This window comes from Corythoichthys intestinalis, chromosome 7, assembly GCF_030265065.1.
Source record: "Corythoichthys intestinalis isolate RoL2023-P3 chromosome 7, ASM3026506v1, whole genome shotgun sequence".
Classification (NCBI taxonomy): domain Eukaryota; kingdom Metazoa; phylum Chordata; class Actinopteri; order Syngnathiformes; family Syngnathidae; genus Corythoichthys; species Corythoichthys intestinalis.
The window spans coordinates 53,973,271-53,993,340 of NC_080401.1; the positions used below are offsets into that span (position 1 = coordinate 53,973,271).

Consider the following 20,070-nt stretch of genomic DNA (forward strand, 5'->3'; position numbering starts at 1 on the left):
GTTGACGGACAATTGGGCGGCACCAGTCAGGAGGAAGGAGTTGTGACGTCACGTGGGTAGGGTCTATAGACTCTGGTCCGGCGGCTGGATTCATCTTGGGTATACAACCCACTGCAGTGTTTCCCACCAATGACCCGCCACAGTCTCGTTTGCCCCTCCCCCCCGCCGGGGGAAAAAAAAAAAAAGATAATAATCAGATGCTTCAGTCAGCCGATTACACAGCTGTAGCCCACTCCACTCGCTCGCGCGGGTAGTAGAATAGACCCTACCCACGTGACGTCACAACTCCTTCCTCCTCACTGGTGCCGCCCAATTGTCCGTCAACACATCATGTTTACCTGTTACGGCTACGTACATTCCTCCTATTTACGACGTGTTTTTCTGCTCGTTAACATTAATAATCAAAATGGTGAAGGCGTGTGTGGCGGTCGGTTGCAATAACAGAGAAGATAGACAGAGAAGACGGAGAGACTTGAAGTTCTACCGGATTCCGAGAGACCCGGAGAGAAGAGAGCGAGATGAGCTGCTGCAATTCGACGAGAAAACTGGGCTCCAAACGATTACCACAGATTATGTAGTAGTCATTTTATATCTGGTAAGATGCATTTAATATATATTTAGAGGGTTTGGGGCTGACAACCACAATTAAAATCATTGCTAGGCTAATCGCCGACAACATACACGTATGTATGTAGTGAGAGTGCTGTCGCTAAACCATATAAACATTAAAAGCCCTAACTCCATTGACAAACGACATGAAATACATTAGACTTGACAGTGGATGTTAGCAATAACAAAAGATTTTGAATTGAAAATTTCCTAACTCACCTTTCCAAGCACAAGATAGATTCCTGCCGAATTTTCGTGGACGAGGACCTGTTTCACCCAACCAGCAACAAAGTATTTATAAGCCTCCAAGCTCTTAAAGTTTTTCAAACTTTCGTGAGAATAGGCTGATTTTGTGTGGACAAGATAGTTGTACATATCAGGGTAGCTAGCAGATGTCAGGCAAATACGGCGGAGACAGCGGGTCGAAAAACATCGATTTAGGCATCAAATATGGATAAACTGAAGCTTTTCCACATAACACCTTTTATGCAACGCATCAAGTGAGTTTATGGTATCCGAAAGCACCGGGTCTTCCATGAAATGCATTATAAATTACTCGATCAATTGAGACCATTGATAATACAGACACAAAATGACGGACAAGGGGGCGGAACCATACAGCGAGCACGTGATTTTGTGACGTCGGTGGGTAGGGTCTATACAGCGAGCCAAACTCCCAAATGACGATGCCGGACGTCCGTGTAATTTGCTGACTTTATTTTGGCCGTCGTTATGACACCATCATTTGAAGAGTTAAACTAAAAATAGCAATAATACAAATCAATTTCGTCCTCGATACCCAAAAGGTTCGCGTCAACGTAAGTAAATGATAATTAGCTGCTATTACAGCAGTGATGCAAACGGTTAGCATGCGTTCGCTAGCATTAGGACATCGTTCAAACAACCACACAACTGGCTCTTATTGTCCGATCGTGGGTGGAAAACACACACACAACAACAACAACAGAAAAGATGATGCACACAGGCGTTGCCTCTGTAGAGATATTTTACAAGCATAAACAATGAACATAGGTTCGCAGCCGTGTTTCTCTCTCTCTCGCCCACTCACTCATACGCTGCGTAGCTATCAGTCTTCTTCTGGCGTGTGAGCGCTCTTCTCCGCGTAAACAAGTGTGAGTGCGCCCCCACGTAGGCGTGAAAGCGCCACAAATGTAAAGCATGCATTTCAATATAAAAAAGTCAATAATACAATTGAACACACATTGCCAAAGGCAGAACGTGAACGTGGCCGTAGCTATTAAGAACATGCTAACAAGTTTACCAAACCATCAGTGTCACTCCAAAACACCAAAATAGCAAGTGATATGATATCATAATGTGTTAATAATTTCACACATAAGTCGCTCCTGAGTTTAAGTCGCACCCCCAGCCAAACTATGAGAAAAAAAAGAAACAAAAAAAACTGCGACTTATAGTCCTAAAAATACAGCAATAATTATACCTGAAAGGAACTATGCGTTTTATTAGGTTTTGAACAATTTTGGATTGTAAATTCTGATATGAGCTTTCGCAGTAGGTTCTTTGTTCCTACATAGACGTATTCACATTTACAGTATTATACATTGTATCGTGAAGGAATCTGACCCTTCGGCCAGATCGCTGGAATCCCGCCAGCCAAACCGCCAGACCCGCGCTGGCGCAGATCCAACGATCCGGGCCGGCGAGACCCCGGCAATCCGGCCAAAATGGGCAAACTCCGCGCGTTCACCTTAGTCTTGACTAGAGCTGAAACGAATACTCGAGTAACTCGAGTTTAAAAACTGATCCGAGTAATTCTATTCACCTCGAGTAATCGTTTATTTTGACAGCTCTAAGCATCACGTTTTGCTCGGACTACTTTTAATGCAGGACAATGCGCTGATGTCACGTGCGTAGAGGAAGAAGCACAACAAAAAAAAAAACGAAAAACGGCTTACTGCAGCCGACAGCAGCTACAAACGACGCCGACGTTGCTAAATACTAGCCCGCACTCTGCTACGTTGGCAGCAGGTAGCGTCTGATGAGTCTCATAGAGATCACATGTATGTTGAACTAGATGCGAGATGACAGACTCAGCTGCGTCTGGGCAGCGTTAGTAAACAGCCGCCATCTTAAAGCAGTAGAGCGCTAAGCGCTAATAAAGAGCGCTAAGCGCTAATAAATAAGATTAACGTTACTGTCATTATTACTTCCTTGACTAATTCACTGCCTTCACTCAAAAAACTTTTAGATCTTATTAAAAAAAAAAAATATATATATATAATATATATATATATATATCTTAATATAATATATATATATATATCTTACCAAAAATGCCGTTACGCTTGATAACACACATCACTTAAAAGTTAGGATTTTTTCCCACGTGTTTCAATTGAATTTCTCTTTGTGTCAAGCCATTTTTAAGTTCTAGTTAAGTTTTAAGTTATTCTAAACTGTAAGTCCTGATAAGATTTTGAGTTTTTGCAGTGTTCAAAATAAATGTATGATACAGGCTGTATTGGAGCACATTAGGGACCAGTGCTACTTGGTGTTTTATCCAGCAATGACTACTGAGCTAAAATTGATAGTTAGCATGATTAGGTTTTTATTTTACACCCTCATCACTCCACAATGCTATGTTATGTTAAAGCCTGTATGTAAGACACGTTAGCCACGCATCGACAGTGGTCATAATTAATTGAAACCTAGCCCTCCGCAGGGCTAACGTTACGTGAGCTAGTAGCGACAGTAACGTTAATCTTATTTATTAGCGCTTAGCGCTCCTTATTAGCGCTTAGCGCTCTACTGCTTTAAGATGGCGGCTGTTTACTAACGCTGCCCAGACGCGGCCGAGTCTGTCATTTCGCATCTAGTTCAACATACATGTGATCTCTATGAGACGCATCAGACGCTACCTGTACCAACGTAGCATCGTGCGGGCTAGTATTTAGCAACGTCGGCGTCGTTTGTGGCGGCTGTCGGCTGCAGTAAGTTTTTTTTTTCTTCTTTTTTTCCTTCTTCCTCTACGCACGTGACGTCAGCGCGTTGTCCCGCATTAAAAGTAGTCCGAGCGAAACGTGATGCTTAGAGCTGTCAAAATAAATGATTACTCGAGGTGAATAAAATTACTCAGATCAGTTTTTAAACTCGAGTTACTCGAGTTGCTCGAGTACTCGTTTCAGCTCTAAACTCGAGTTTAAAAACTGATCCGAGTAATTTTATTCACCTCGAGTAATCGTTTATTTTGACAGCTCTAAGCATCACGTTTTGCTCGGACTACTTTTAATGCGGGACAACGCGCTGATGTCACGTGCGTAGAGGAAGAAGCACAAAAAAAACCAAAAACAAAAAACAGCTTACTGCAGTCGACAGCAGCTACAAACGACGACGACGTTGCTAAATACTAGCCCGCACGATGCTACGTTGGCAGCAGGTAGCGTCTGATGAGTCTCATAGAGATCACATGTATGTTGAACTAGATGCGAGATGACAGACTCAGCTGCGTCTGGGCAGCGTTAGTAAACAGCCGCCATCTTAAAGCAGTAGAGCGCTAAGCGCTAATAAATAAGATTAACGTTACTGTCATTAGCTCACGTAACGTTAGCCCTGCAGAGGGCTAGGTTTCTATTATGATCACTGTCGATGCGTGGCTAACGTGTCTTACATACATGCTTTAACACAACATTGCGTTGTGGAGTGATGAGGGTGTAAAATAAAAACTCAATAATGCTAACTATCAATTTTAGCTCAGTAGTCATTGCTGGATGAAACACCAAGTAGCACTGGTCCCTAATGTGCTCCAATACAGCTTGTATCATACATTTATTTTGAATACTGCAAAAACTCAAAATCCTATCAGGACTTACAGTTTAGACTAACTTAAAACTTAACTAGAACTTAAAAATGGCTTGACACGAATAGAAATTCAATTGAAACACGTGGGGAAAAATCGTAACTTTTAAGTGATGTGTGTTATCAAGCGTAACGGCACTAAAGGTTTTTTTGAGTGAAAGCAGTGAATTAGTCTTTTTTTAAAATTTTTATTCTAGTTACATCTGAGATGCAATTGTTGGCTGTTTTCAACAATATACATTGAAAATAAAGACATTGATTGACTGAAAATGGTTTAAGATTAGATGAAATGTCTTGTTTTCTCATGTATATTTATAATTGCTCTTCACCTAAAAATATATTTGTTTTATCCGATTACTCGTATAATCGATAGAATTTTCAATCGATTACTCGATTACTAAAATATTCGACAGCTGCAGCCCTAGTCTTGACCCTTTGTACTAGTGCTGCAACGATTAATCGATTAACTCGATTATTCGATAAGAAAAAAATATTCGAATAAAATATTGTTGCTTTGAGTATTTGTTTAATTAAAGTGGCTTTGTAATGGTTAATTTTGAAAGTGTTTACATTTAATTAGGGTGGATAGACTGCCCTCTGGTCTGCCTCATTTCACATGGCTGAATCCATCTGCTCCCTGTTAAGACCAACGTAAGCCAAGTTTTTGTTTGGGCTAATGTTTTTTTTAATGCATTCGTAATTTAGTTTTTATGTATATTTAGTCGTTTTTTTGCAAAAATCTTTCTACATCAGCAGGAAAATATAAATGACAAACATAACCTGCCAGAAAGTGTCACAAATACTAGTCCTTCTAAAAAAATTAGCATATTGTGATAAAGTTCATTTTCTGTAATGCACTGATAAACATTAGACTTTCATATATTTTAGATTCATTTAGGGCTGCAGCTATCGAATATTTTAGTAATCGAGTAATCGACTGAAAATTCTATCGATTAATCGAGTAATCGGATAAAACAAATATATTTTTAGGTGAAGAGCAATTATAGATATACATGAGAAAACAAGACATTTTATCATTTTCAGTCAATCAATGTCTTTATTTTTGATGTATATTGTTGAAAACAGCCAACAATTGCATCTCAGATGTAACTAGAATTTTAAAAAATGACTAATTCACTGCTTTCACTCAAAAAACCTTTAGATCTTATTTATATATATATATATATATATATATATATATATATATATAAACACACCTAAAAATGCCTTTACGCTTGATAACACACATCACTTAAAAGTTAGGATTTTTTCCTACGTTTTTCAATTAAATTTCTATTTGTGTCAAGCCATTTTTAAGTTCTAGTTAAGTTTTAAGTTAGTCTAAACTGTAAGTCCTGATAGGATTTAAGTTTTTGCACTGTTCAGAATAAATGTATGATACAGGCTGTATTGGAGCACATCAGGGAGTAGTGCTACTTGGTGTTTTATCCAGCAATGATTACTGAGCTAAAATTGATAGTTAGCATTGTTGAGTTTTTATTTGACATGCTCATCACTCCACAACGCTATGTTATGTTATAGCCTGTATGTAAGACACGTTAGCCACGCATCGAAAGCGGTCTTAATTAATTGAAACCTAGCCCTCCGCAGTGCTAACGTAAGGTGAGCTAGTAGTGACAGTAACGTTAATCTTATACAGTATATTAGCGTTTAGCGCTCTTTATTAGCGCTTAGCGCTCTACTGCTTTAAGATGGCGGCTGTTTGCTAACGCTGCCCAGACGCGGCCTAGTCTGTCATTGCGCATCTAGTTCAACATACATGTGATCTCTATGAGACTCACTGGACGCCACCTGCAACTAACGTAGCATGAGCGGGCTAGTATTTAGCAACGTCGGCGTCGTTTGTAGCGGTTGTCGGCTGCAGTAAGTTTTTTTTTTTTGCTTCTTCCTCTACGCACGTGACATCAGCGCGTTGTCCCGCATTAAAAGTAGTCCGAGCAAAACGTGATGCTTAGAGCTGTCAAAATAAACGATTACTCGAGGTGAATAAAATTACTCGGATCAGTTTTTAAACTCGAGTTACTCGAGTTGCTCGAGTATTCGTTTCAGCTCTAGATTCATTACATGCAACAGAAGTAGTTCAAGCCTTTTATTGTTTTAATATTGATGATTTTGGCAAAAAAGTCAAGAAAAACCAAAAATTCCCATGTCAAAAAATTAGCATATTTCATCCGACCAATCCAAAAAAGTGTTTTTTACTTAAAAAAAAAAAATTAAATTAAAATTATTCTTATTAATTACAGGTGTTTTAGATCATTTCAATTTATTGTATTTAAATGGGCTATATTTTATTTTGTCATGTGTTTATATTTTACAAATGTCATGTAGTATTCATTTATATTGTATATTTTATTTTGTATAACTTTAGTTCCTATGTGAATATTAGTTCCTACTTGTTTTGTTGTGGTAGGAGGGTTTTGTATTGAACACGGGGCCGTGTTGGTTATTATTATAGCAAAGAAGACAGCAGTAAATCAACAAAGACAAGTCAACTGTGCCACGATCTACCACTCAAGAGATCTGATGGACTCAAAAGTGGGTTACGATTAGAGATGTCCGATCACGTCATTTTCAAAGTATCGGAATCGGCAAAAAAATATTGTCCCTCTCTTTTTTTTAATGTATATGTATTTTTTTATTAAATCGTTTTCTAATTGGATTTAACGTTAGACATAATATGTTACACTCATCCAGAGTCTTAGTTTAGGCTTAAGGTAGGGTTATCAAAGTTTATCCCGATAACGGCGGTAATTAATTTTAAAAAAATGTATCACGTTAAAATATTTAACGCAATTAATGCATGCGTTACACGTCCCACTCGCGCATTGTCGCGCTCAATCTGTAATGGCGCCGTTTTACCTATATAGAGAAATAAAAGGCCGCGTAAAATGAGTAGAGTGAATTTTGGCAGCCTTTGGAGCCTTTTTTTAATAGGCTAAAGCCTTACAATCCCTCTCCCTACGATTAGAAATATCGTGGGAAATCAAGGTAGCAATTGATCTTTTTCTTGATAACTTATGTTATTTCCCAACGCAGAGAAGATATATCAATTGGTAGCACTACGCACAGTCATGGTTCCACTTCCCATCATGCATTTGGGTTGACTGGCTGCAGTATCATTTACTGAAAGCTCAACAAATACATTAGATGGCAATATTTAGTCACAATATACAAAGTCACAAGTCTTTCTATCCGTGGATCCCTCTCACAGAAAGAATGTTAATAATATATATGCCATCTTGAGGATTTATTGTCATAATAAACAAATACAGTACTTATGTACTGTATGTTGAATGTGTATATTCGTCCGAGTTTTATTCATTTTTTTCTTAATGCATTGCCAAAATGTATATGATCGGGAATGATTGGAATTGAATCGGGAGCAAAAAAAAAAAAAGCAATCGGATCGGGAAATATCGAGATCGGCAGATACTCAAACTTAAACGATCGGGATCAGATCGGGAGCAAAAAAACATGATCGGAACAACCCTAGTTACGACTGCATATTAGTTTGAAAATCGACCGGATCCACCGTATTTGTACATGAGTGACTTCCGGTCTGCCCGAGCCTAGCTAGTAGTATTGACGCAGGAGGGCCGCATTTCGCGTCAAATAATAAACTCTGCCGTTCTTTTCTCGTGCGTCGCGTTGAGCCGCTTCTGGGACGCGTCTGACACGCCGCCACACTGCGACTAGTGTGCACTGGCTGATTGACTTTACGCCCGCGTTTCACTGCGTTCTCGTGGCGGCCACGTTGTCGCGCCGTTGACGTTTCTGGGTTGTACTGTCCTACCGTGTTGGTCCTCATTATAGTAGAGAAGACAGAGTAAATATAATCTGCACAAAGAAACTGTAACCCGATCAACTCACAGCCTTGAAAAGTAAGGGTTATACTACGTCACTCGTTCGGTACGTTCCGTTCCGAACCGAGAACCATGAACCAAAACGGTTCGATACTATTACATGTACCGTTACAACCTTATTCACTTGTGTGTAATGAATCTAAAATATACGACAGTCTAATGTTTATCAGTACATTACAGAAAATAATGAACTTTATCACAATATACTAATTTTTTGAGAAGGACCAGTATGCCAAAAATGAGTAGATCAAAATCCCTCCATTTAATCATTTTTCATCTTCCTTCTTTGGTGCAGACATCAGTCTGGTGTCGGTGAACACCCAAAACAATGAGGGTGGCCCATCGGAACAGCTCCACGTTAAAGAGGAAACACGGAGCAGTCGAGACGAGGGATTATACTGCGCCGCCTTCACGCAAGTGGCCGGCGTGTCTGTCAAAAGCGAAGCTGCTGAAGGGCATCCACAACTCAACGAAGAAGCCGACAAAGAAAAATCCAATACCGACGTTGTGTCCCGCTCATTCGACGGCGAGCCCACCCAAGAACCATCCGTCGAAACCTCCGAGGAATTTGGTAAAACATTTGGCAGTCTGAAAATCCACATGATCCAAATTAAGGATGTCACGATACCAAAAATGTAGTAGTCGATGCAGATAAATTCCTTGTTCATTTTAAAAAATATACAAAATTATATAGAACAGTGTTCCCTCTAGGATTTTTTTGAAGCTGTAGTGGTGGGCTGCATCGGAGTCGGACAGCCTCACCATGTCGTGCCATTGTGAATTTTTGTTTTTTTTTCATTATTTCCCCCCAAGAAGAACTATAACAAAGATATATTTGAAATAGGGTTGTTCCGATCATGTTTTTTTGCTCCAGATCAGATCCCGATCGTTTTACTTGAGTATCTGCCGATCCCGATATTTCCAGATCCGATTGCTTTTTTTTGCTCCCGATTCAATTCCGATCATTCCCGATAATTCTTCCCGATCATATACATTTTGGCAATGTTTTAAGAAAAAAATTAATAAAACTCGGACGAATATATACATTCAACATACAGTATATAAGTACTGTATTTCCTTATTATGACCACAAATCCTCAAGATGGCATTTACATTATTAACATTCTTTCTGTGAGAGGGATCCACGGATAGAAAGACTTGTAATTCTTAAAGGATAAATGTGACTTTGTAAATTGTGACTAAATATTGCCATCTAGTGTATTTGCTGAGCTTTCAGTAAATGATTCTGTAGCCATGCCCAAATGCATGATGGGAAGTGCAACCATGACTGCGTGGTGCTACCATTTGATATATCTTCTCTGCGTTGGGAAATAACATAGGGTGTTAAGAAAAAGATCAATTACTTCCTTTGCTTTCCCTCGTTGCTTCCCACGATATTTCTAATCGTAGGGAGAGGGATTGTAAGGCTTAAGCCAACTTCAAAAAGGCTGCCAAAATTCACTCTACTCATTTTACGCTGTGTTTTAGCTCTCTATATAGGTAAAACGACGCCATTACAGATTGAGCGCGACATTGCGTGAGTGGGTCCTGCAGCGCATGCATTAATTGCGTAAAATATTTCATCGTGACACATTTAAAAAAAATAAATTACCGCCGTTATCGGGATAAATTTGATAACCATACCTTAAGCCTAAACTAAAGACTCTGGATGAGTGTAACATATTATGTCTGTAACGTTAAATACATTTAGAAAACGATTTAATTTAAAAAAAAAAAGAAAAAGAAAAATTTAAAAAGGCATGTCCGATATTTTTTGCCGATTCCGATACTTTGAAGATGACGTGATCGGGACTTCTCTCATTTGAAATATTTCTTTACCTAGGCTAAAGTCGTAGCTCTCAGCTACGGTACATGTATGTAAAATGCGTAGCATAATATGACTTTTTTTCCTCGTAGCAATAGTACGACTTGCATCTTGTAGTGACTCAGGGTTGGCAACCAAAAATGATGAAAGAGCCATATTTGACCCACAAAAAAAAAAAAGATACAGTATGTCTGGAGCCGCAAAAAATTAAAAGTCTTGTATAAGCCTTATAATGATAGCAACACTGGCTGTATGTATCGATACTAGCTATATTAGCCTACTATTGAAATGACTAAGTTGGCTAGAAATCCATAATTAGCCTTTATGATCAAATGTTTATTTTCCCTGAAGTGGATCCTATAGAGCAGGGGTCAGCAACCTTTTTGGTGTGGAGTGCCACTTTCAAATTTTCTTGTCAATCAGTGTGCCACACCGAGATTAATGACGCACATCCAATTTTTTATATCCAACAGAGCTGTAATTTTACCCCAAAGAAAACAACACCAACATCAACATGAAATCGTATAAATACCAATCTTTTTCAATTAACTAAAAAATAAATGGAAAAGCGGCATGGAAAATGAATGAATGAATGAATAAATGCATATTGTAGAAAATGTCAAAACTTGAAAATAATTGCAACAGTTCACTAGCTAGTTGTTCACTATCAACTTAAACAGTAAATTATATGCAGCATTTTAGATATTCTTTTATATTACAAAGATAAAAGATACCTACCTTAATGTGATCCCTGGCCCTGTTTTCCTTGGCTCAGCTCTGATTTCGGGGTTTTACTTTGTGGCTTTTAGCTGCTTATCCTTTTTTTTTTTTTGAGTGTCTCTTTGTTAGTCAAGCCATCAACCAAAACCTCTGACCCTGACAAGATCGCCTCTTTGATATATTCGCCATCAGTTTTTCTTTTTTTCATCAGGTTTTCCTTGCTTTGCAATGCAGTGAGCAAAGTGATAGCTTGCTTCGGTGGCGGTGTTTTTAGCAGTGACAAAGGTTTTCAGGGTGTGTTTGTTTACTGTACCCTGGACACAGCACGTTTTAATGTCTCTGCCTTGTCAGACTCACCCTTGAATGAAATTTCATGTTTTGTCTCGTAATGACGTTGGCACTTGTTCTCCCCGGGGAGAGCCACGGGCCCGGGTGGAGCCGCCGCGGCCCCCGGGAGGCTGGCTCTTGCGGTGCGCACGAAAGGGTCGGGCGCGGGCCCGTGTGGAGCCGCGAGGAGCGAGCCTTTCCCCGGGGAGAGAAAGCCTCCCTATCGCGGTGCGCACGGAAGCCTCGGGCGAGAACCCGAGTGGAGCAGCCCGCCTCTCCCCGAGGAGGCTGGCTCTCGTGGTGCGCATGGAAGCCGCTGGGGCGGGCCCGGGTGGAGCCGCTAGGAGCGAGCCTTTTCCCGGGGAGAGAGAGGCTCGCTCTCGTGGTGCCCACGGAAGGCGCGGGCGTGTGGGGCTAGAAGACTGATCTAGCCCCATACCAGCCCGGGTGGAGCCGCGGGTGCAGATCTTGGTGGGGGAATAACACTCTTAAATACAGTCTTGATGAGATTGAATTGGCTGCAGTTACGACGTTGGGAACGCTGACTCTGGAATAAAACACGATTTGACCAACATTGTGACAGCCGATGCCTACCAAAAGTGACGTAATGTCAGAAGTTATAAAATCGCGCCAGCGGCTCTTCCCGCACAGAGAGCGCCAGTGGGCAATACGGGACAAGTCTCAGTCTGTGAAAGCGTCCAACCCGCTCCATTCTCGGGACATCTTTTTATATGTGAAAGCAATGACGTGAGTAAATCCCATGTCTCTTTAGACAGGAATTCCATTGGATGTGTGTGTGGCTTAATTAACAGGGCGCGCAACAGAAAATGTCTGAATTTCAGGTAAAAAGGCGCTTTTTTTTCTTTTTCTTTTTTTTTTTTTTTTTTGCCATGCGCTAGCGTGTCACTGGTTAACCCTTCGCGTGCCAGTGCTGACACGCGTGTCATAGGTTGCCAACCCCTGCTATAGAGAATGATGCACCACATGTCTACTCAGTTGTACGATGCCACCACAAGTTTAACTTCATTACAATGTTAATGAATTGAAAGCGCGGGTTGCAGACGGCCGTCGTAGTCCTTCTTTTTCTTTTTATTTGACCCTTATAAGTATACCACAACAATAACAGTCCTTCTGTCAACGGACCCATTTCAAGGACTAGGGGGGGAATTCTAATAGCCGTGTAAAGAGTTTTACTAGATTCGGTGAGAAGGTGAATAGTTTTTTTTCATTGTCCGTGAACTAAATTTCCACACAAACTCACATCGAGGTACCCTTAACTTAGCAAGGAGAGGTATAAGTCATTTTTCGAGTGTCCCAGAGCTCGCAAAATTTGAAAAAAAGCGCATTTATCAAAGTTTCGTTAGCCGTAATTGCGTATATCCGTCAGCCGAAACAGTCTGATAGCAAAGATAAGTACACCTGCCTAGGGATGTCCCGATCCAGGTTTTTGCACTTCCGATCCGATACCGATATTGTTTTGCACTTTCGATCCGATACCGATACTGACCTAGGGCTGGGCGATATGGCCTTAAACATGTATCACGATAAATTGAGCAGATTTATCTCGATAACGATAAATGACGATAAATTCGCCCAAGCGGACTGTTATATAATTTGAAAATCTGAATCAATGCATGAAATACAGATTAACTATTTCTTGTTGATTTATTTACCAGCATTCAATTTTATATACTGTATTTAACAATTGTACATGCAGTCTAAACATTAAATTTATAAAAATTAGGGCTGTCAAAATTATCGCGTTAACTGGCGTTAATTAATTTTTTTAATTAATCACGTTAAAATATTTGACGCAATTAACGCACTTGCCCAGCTCAGACATATTTAAATGTCACTAGAGTGAAAGGCCCACCTGTTAATTGTGTTTTGCGGAGTTTTGCTGCCCTCTGCTGGCGTTTGGGTGCGACTGATTTTATAGTGTAAGTAATTATTGCCATCAACAATGGCGGGCTACTAGTTTATTTTTTGATTGAAAATTTAACAAATTTTATTAAAACGAAAACATTAAGAGGCGTTTTAAAATAAAATTTCTATAACTGATTTAGAACTGATTTATTGTTATAATAAACAAATACAGTCCTTATGTACCGCATGTTGAAAATATATATCCATCTTGCGTCTTATCTTTCCATTCCAACAATAATTTAGAGAAAAATATGGCATATTATATAGATGGTTTGAATTGCGATTAATTACGATTAATTAATTTTTAAGCTGTAATTAACTCGATTAAAAATTTTAATCGTTTGACAGCCCTAATAAAAATGTATTGTAAGCAATAAGAATTCAAGTATGAACATTTATAACAGCGTGTATGACTTGAACAATGTACATTGTCAAAATCAATATGCCTGTGCAAACATGTAATTGTAACACAAATGACTTGCAGCTTGAACAGTACACTTCAAAAAGACAACTTATTGTTAATGGCTGCTGTGATATAATTATTAAATACAAGTGTTTACTTTATGGTTTAAGGGTTTTTTCCCCCCCCAGTGCATTTTTTCATAAATGCACGCACAATAAAAATAGCTGGGGCCATTTCTCGGTCATTATAAGTTTCGCCGTTGGATTGTACTTTATGCAGAATTCTTTACCATCACAAAAGCTATCAGAGGAATCACACACACAGACAGATACAAAATAACGCCACATAGTAATTGCTAGATGCAGTCCGTGCCCAATCCACTCATTAAGTTCATCCGTTTCGACCAGGTTAGAGCCTCTATCCGACTCCATAACGTTCATTTGTAGCGTTAGCCGCTAGCTAGCGTTAGCCTGGCTACCAGTAGAAAGCACTGAAAGCACCATCTCCGGAAATCGTGAGAACAAAGGAGGACGGCGGGTGAAAGCCCGTCTGGATGCCACCAAGAGTCTACTAAATGTCGGTTGAAAGTTTGGTGAACCTCCCTTAAGCCACACTCCATCACGTTTTGCTTGTAGCGTTAGCTGCTAGCGTTAGCTTACCGGGCTTTTGTTTGATTGGCTTCCTGATGATCACGTGACTCCCTACGTAAGCACATTCACTGCTTTCTTAAAGGGGAATGAACATAGACGAACAACACAGAATCAAAGCGGGATGAAAAGACTGTTTTCTTGTTTTATTAATTTACCGAATTTACCGACATGGTCAAAATTACGTCGGTCATCGTTAAGAATTTCGGTGACGGTAAATTTTCGGTTTACCGCCCTGCTCTATACTGACCTATACCGACCTATCTGAGCATGTGTTAAAGTTTAAAGTTATTTAGCCTCCTTACTTAGTTGTCAGACTCATGTTGAAAAAGGTTTTAGTACTCTTGATAACAACTAGCCAGCTGAATTAGGTGAGTTTGAATAACACACAACGGTTGGTAACAAGAAACTGACCTGTTTATTCAGTGACAAACATAAAACATTATAAATAACAAACAGAAATGGCATAGTCAGTCAGTAAAACGTGCAAATAATATTGTAAACTGTCTTAAAAAAGCAAAACAGACCAACAACCTCAGTGGAAAATCCCCCAAATCCCCCAAGCTATTAGATGTTTTTAATGTTTCGTGCATTAGTTACAAAAATTGTATAAAAAGCCTCTCGTTTAAATAAATGACTATTTCAGTATCAAGTTAACATTTTAAAACGGTAAATAAAATACTCAAGTCCCCATTCTGTATCAGCAGCTTTAAACTACATTCAATTCATTTAATTCTGCGAATCAACTGTTAAAGTTGTTAAAATTGCTCCGTTTTTCCATAATTTCCCTTCTGTCTACTTTCGACATGTGAAAGTTTTAAAACTGTTTTGAAGATAGATTCAAGTCAAGATTTTGCCGATTTAGGAATATTTTGGATAAAAAGTTAGGTTGGCTTGGAAGGTTCACAACAGCCTACTAGGGAAGTCTCCTCCTTTAAGATGGCGGCTGTTTACTAACACATCTGGTTTTCAATACTTCAATGTTGCTAACGCAGTCGAGTCTGTCGTGCAGCATCTGGTTCTATATACATATGATATCTATTATCTCCAGTAAAACGACGTTGACGTTACGTCAGCAGCAGTCAGGTATTCTTGTGTTTTTTATCCAGCGGCATGAGTTGAGCTAAAGCCGTGAGTTGAGCATTGGCATTACCCGGTGTTCGGCCATTCCTTACTACGTGGCAAAACGTATGCATCCACACGCATGCGCACATCGGTTAGAAGCGGCGAGTACTCACTATTTTTGTTTTTATTTAGTTATTTAGAAACTTTTCACTGCCTCAAAGATACTTTTAGCATGTATTACCCTCTCATACTTTTAACCATTGTCTTTTTTTGTGTTAGCTTTGAAGCAGTTGACCACATTAGTCACGTAGCGTATTTAAACCGTCCTTATTTGATATAACTACAGATAAGTATTTTCTGCAGGCATTTTTTTAGTACGTTATTCTTGTATGCATCTAAACAAAACAAATTTAGAGCGCACGGTAGTACTTTAGGTGTCAAATTCGACTAATGTAGGACGTTTCGCTGATGTAGCATATTTTGGCAGAACACCGGGTCTAAGACAAGTTATGTTTACTTTGTTTACAATAACCGCATTGCGTCCCGAAGACCGCGCTGTGTATTAGTTCCGCTTTACTTGACATATTTCAATAATCGGAATTTGGATGTTTGTGAATCGTTCTCGAATCTTCCACGGCCGAATCGCGTGTTGGATGGTGCGGCTTTACTCACGTGAGATAATGGCTCGTCATCCAGAATGAATTCTTAACAAACTCCTCATATTTTTTGTGGTGGTATTTCGCTAAATGCTTGATTAGGTTGGTTGTATTAAAACTTCTTACAGCTTTACCACTACGCTTGACTTTATTGTGGCATATGTTGCTCTCTGCCTCTTTGTCTTTGTCGTCCTTTAAGGTGAAATGATCCCACACAGCTGACATTTTTACCGATAAAGTCTCTCGGTAAATTGGGAGACGGTAATGTAAATGTAGTGTGTTGAAGGTGTGCTGTAAAATGCGGACTGGATTTTAGGGAAACCGAAGCAAAAACTGGAATGGATTATGTAAATCGGTGCGCTGGAAAACCCGGACCGAAGTTTAAAAAAAAAAAAAAAAAACTGGATCGGAAGTCTGGATCGGAATTTTTCCCGTGTTCCGATCCGATACCGATGCGCATTTTTTTTTGCCCACATCGGCGTCCGATCCGATCCAAATATCGGATCGGGACATCTCTACACCTGCCCCTCATTGTCGAAGTTGGTGCGCCGGTATTGTGCCGAAAAATAGCCACTCCGCGTGAAATGTCCCCCCTGACGGAAGCGCCCACACGTCACTCGTACAAATCAGCTTTTTCTTACCATTTGATGGACACGGAAACAACTTTCTTGTAGCGTGAATATGTATCATTTTACTCTGCTTGAACTAATAAATCTTGTACTGTGACTGGCGCTCTGAAAATAGAGCAAGGCTTTATTTTGGGCCCCGCCTCTCCGCGCAAATTCAGTCAAACTTTGCTTTCCGTCCAAGACGGTCGTCCACCGCTCACTTTCGCCGAAAAGACCAATCCAAACTATTGTAATGTCCCGGATATGGGGAAGAAGGAGAGAAGTCTGTATTGGCTTACCCACTTTATTGTGGTAACAATAATAAAGAAAACCAATAACAAAATAACAGCGGGCTGCCACGACATGCGACCGCTATCTCTCGCTATCTCGCTCGTTCTCCCATTCTTCCTACTCGTTCCCCTTGCGTCACAGCTCCCCAGTTCGATCGTCTCTCAAGGGGCCTCGCATAGTTACGAACATTACAATACACAATGAATAGGTTTCCGCTGAACTTCTCACTCGGCTGCCGCTAGTTTAAAACGGCCTTTAAAAAATATACAAAATATATTCAATTCAATTCAAATTCACTTTATTTGTCCCCGAGGGGCAATTAAAAGTGAATAAAGTGAAAATAAATAAAATACATCTCATTTGGCAGGCGTGACGGCTTTAATTTTGGTGTGGCGGTGTGCCACAACCTGTTGAATGTAGGGGAATCCCTGCTAACTGCTATAAAAAGAGAGAGACTCTGAGCTGTTGAAGATTCCTGCCAGGATATCAACTTTGTCTTTATTCATACAGGCTCAAGTGCTCAACACTGAGTTAGTATAAATATTAGAGCTGTCCTGACTAGTCGACATAGTCGACGTCATCGATGACGTAAATCCGTCGACGAGCACAACATCCCGTCGACGGTTAATGAAAGGTTAAAAAAATATATGTGTGGAAATTTCAGAATGTCGGACGCTTGGTATGCAAGCGGGGAAAGCGGCACAAAGCCAAAAAAAAGCACACCAGAGTCCAAAACATTGACTTATTTTTAGAGAAACAAAGGAGGGTACACTGTTGTGTCCTGTCTCTTCAATGCCAAGCTTGGTTGCACGTCGGCCGTGAATGATAACGACAGGAGATTGTAAGTCCGTCTAACTAACTAATGACATGTTTTATTGAAGTTGCTAAGCCTGTCGCGATATGCAATGAGTCCATTTATCGCACGGTAAATAAAAATGAGGGCGATCATTTTCACGGCTGCGTTTTATCGCTGCGCGTGCGTGCATCCATTTGTGCGTGCGTGCTGATGGCATATGAGACTCCAGTTCTTTTCTCTCATCAACACGCTGTAGAATTAAAGTTCAGACATAAAAATAAGAAAACACATCTATATTAAACACTATATACGTTAGCATTGCTACATTGAGGTGAATGGGGAAAAAGACGACCTACTTTAGCCGGCTATAAAACAGGCAGCCTTCTCCAAAACTTGCAGTTAAAAGGTGACACTTCAAACATGAAAAATCGCTGGTTAACAACATTTGCAAAAGGAAAAAAAAATTATTACTGACAACACATGCAATGACAAAAAGTGCTTTTTTTTTGCGGAGTGTAAAGCTTAAATTAGCGGTTTAGCGAACGTACTTCCGGTGAACATTTCAAAATAACAGCATGTAATGTTCGTCATATAAATAACGATTTCTGGAGTTAATCCCACATACTTCAGATTCTACACTAAGAATACCTTTAAAATGACACCCTTTATGAAAATTCTGATTGGCAATGAATAATTATTATAATACTATTATATATATATATAGTACTACAGTATACTATAATATTAATGTTAGGTATTTTTTTTAGAATTGTTTTGAATCATTTTGGAAAGGTGAAGTCAGTGTCCTGAATCCGTTTACATTCCATTCTTTTCCACAAGTTAATTCTATCAGCATTTGAACTCATTGTTTATTTGTGATTTATTATTGTTATTTATGTTTATTTGTTCTTTAATCAAGAATTTAAGTGTTCTAAAATGTTTTTTGTGAATTGACAAGCGTAAAAAAAATGTCATTGCTAAATTAGTAAAAATAAATAAATAAATAAATATATAAGATTAGTCGACTAATCATAAAAATAGTCGGCTGACTAATCGGGAGAAAATTAGTCGTTTGGGACAGCCCTAATAAAAATTGAGAGATTATTTTATATTTAAATATACTGTACAGAAAATAATTTTGGAACATTTTTGGTTTGTGGTGTGCCGCGACATTTTTTCCAATGTAAAAACGTGCCGTGACATAGAAAACACTGATGTAACATATCGGACAAAATGCGACAGTAACAAAAAAAATACAATTACCAATAGTTATGAGGTAGATGTCCGTGACTTTTTTAGACATTTTTTAAATTGTCATTTGTTTAAAAGTTTAGAATATGCGAGTGAATTATTATTATTTTTTTTAAACGAAATATTAGACATCAATTCATGATTTTAAGCTAAACATGACAGACATTTTGAATAATAACTATAATGAATTACCTTCTGAATTTTATGGCTGGGTTGAAACAAAAGTGGTTCCGCGATGTCTGTAAACAGGGGTTTCCAGGGTAAAACGGACGAATTAAAAATAGTTCGGGGTCTTAATGCGCCATGAATCTGCTATGGAAGCATATAGACATATTGTTCTATCAATAGGCATGACAATCACTGACCTATGTGAATTGTGTAGATCCGAGGAGAAAATTTTTAGTGGGGTGGGGTGGGGATCGGAAGTCCAACTAACTAACGATATGTTTTATTGAAGTTGCTAAGCCTGCCGCGATAGGCAATTAGTCCATTTATCGTAAGGTAAATAAAAATGAGGGCGGTAATTTTCACGGCTGCGTTTTATCACCGCGTGCGTGCATACATTTGTGCGTGCGTGTAGATGACAAAGGAGACTCCAGTTGTTGTGTCTAGATGTTTATTGGTCAACATCACGCCGTAGAATTACAGTTCACAGATACAAAATAAGGAAACACATCTGTATTAAACACTGTAAACGTAAGCATTGCGACATTGAAACTAGGGATGTCCTGATCCAGGTTTTTGCACTTCCGATCCGATACCGATATTGTTTTGCACTTCCGATCCGATACCGATACTGGCCGATACCGATACCGACCGATATGAGCATGTGTTAGTTATTTAGCCTCCTTACTTAGTTGTCAGACTCATGTTGAAAAAGGTTTTAGTACTCTTGATAACAACTAGCCAGCTGAATTAGGTGAGTTTGAATAACACACAACGGTTGGTAACAAGAAACTGACCTGTTTATTCAGTGACAAACACAAAACATTATAAATACCAAACATAAATGGCATAGTCAGTCAGTAAAACGTGCAAATAATCTTGTAAACTGTCTTAAAAAAGCAAAACACACAAACAACCTCAGTGGAAAATCCCACAAATCCCCCAAGCTATTAGATGCTTTTAATGTTTCGTGCATTAGTTACAAAAATTAGATAAAAAGCCTCTCAGGTTTAAATAAACGACAATTTCAGTATCAAGTTAATATTTTAAAACAGTAAAT

The 20,070-nt window shown here is 39.2% G+C and overlaps 1 protein-coding gene across 1 annotated transcript in view; it reads left to right on the top strand.

Moving 5' to 3' along the window:
* Window positions 1-20,070, top strand: part of LOC130918656 (zinc finger protein 585A-like) — an 84,823-nt gene that overhangs the window by 2,120 nt on the left and 62,633 nt on the right. The window contains exon 2 of the mRNA XM_057840551.1: window positions 8,626-8,901. Coding sequence (XP_057696534.1) covers window positions 8,626-8,901 — 276 coding nt within the window. The remainder of the gene's footprint in view (window positions 1-8,625; window positions 8,902-20,070) is intronic.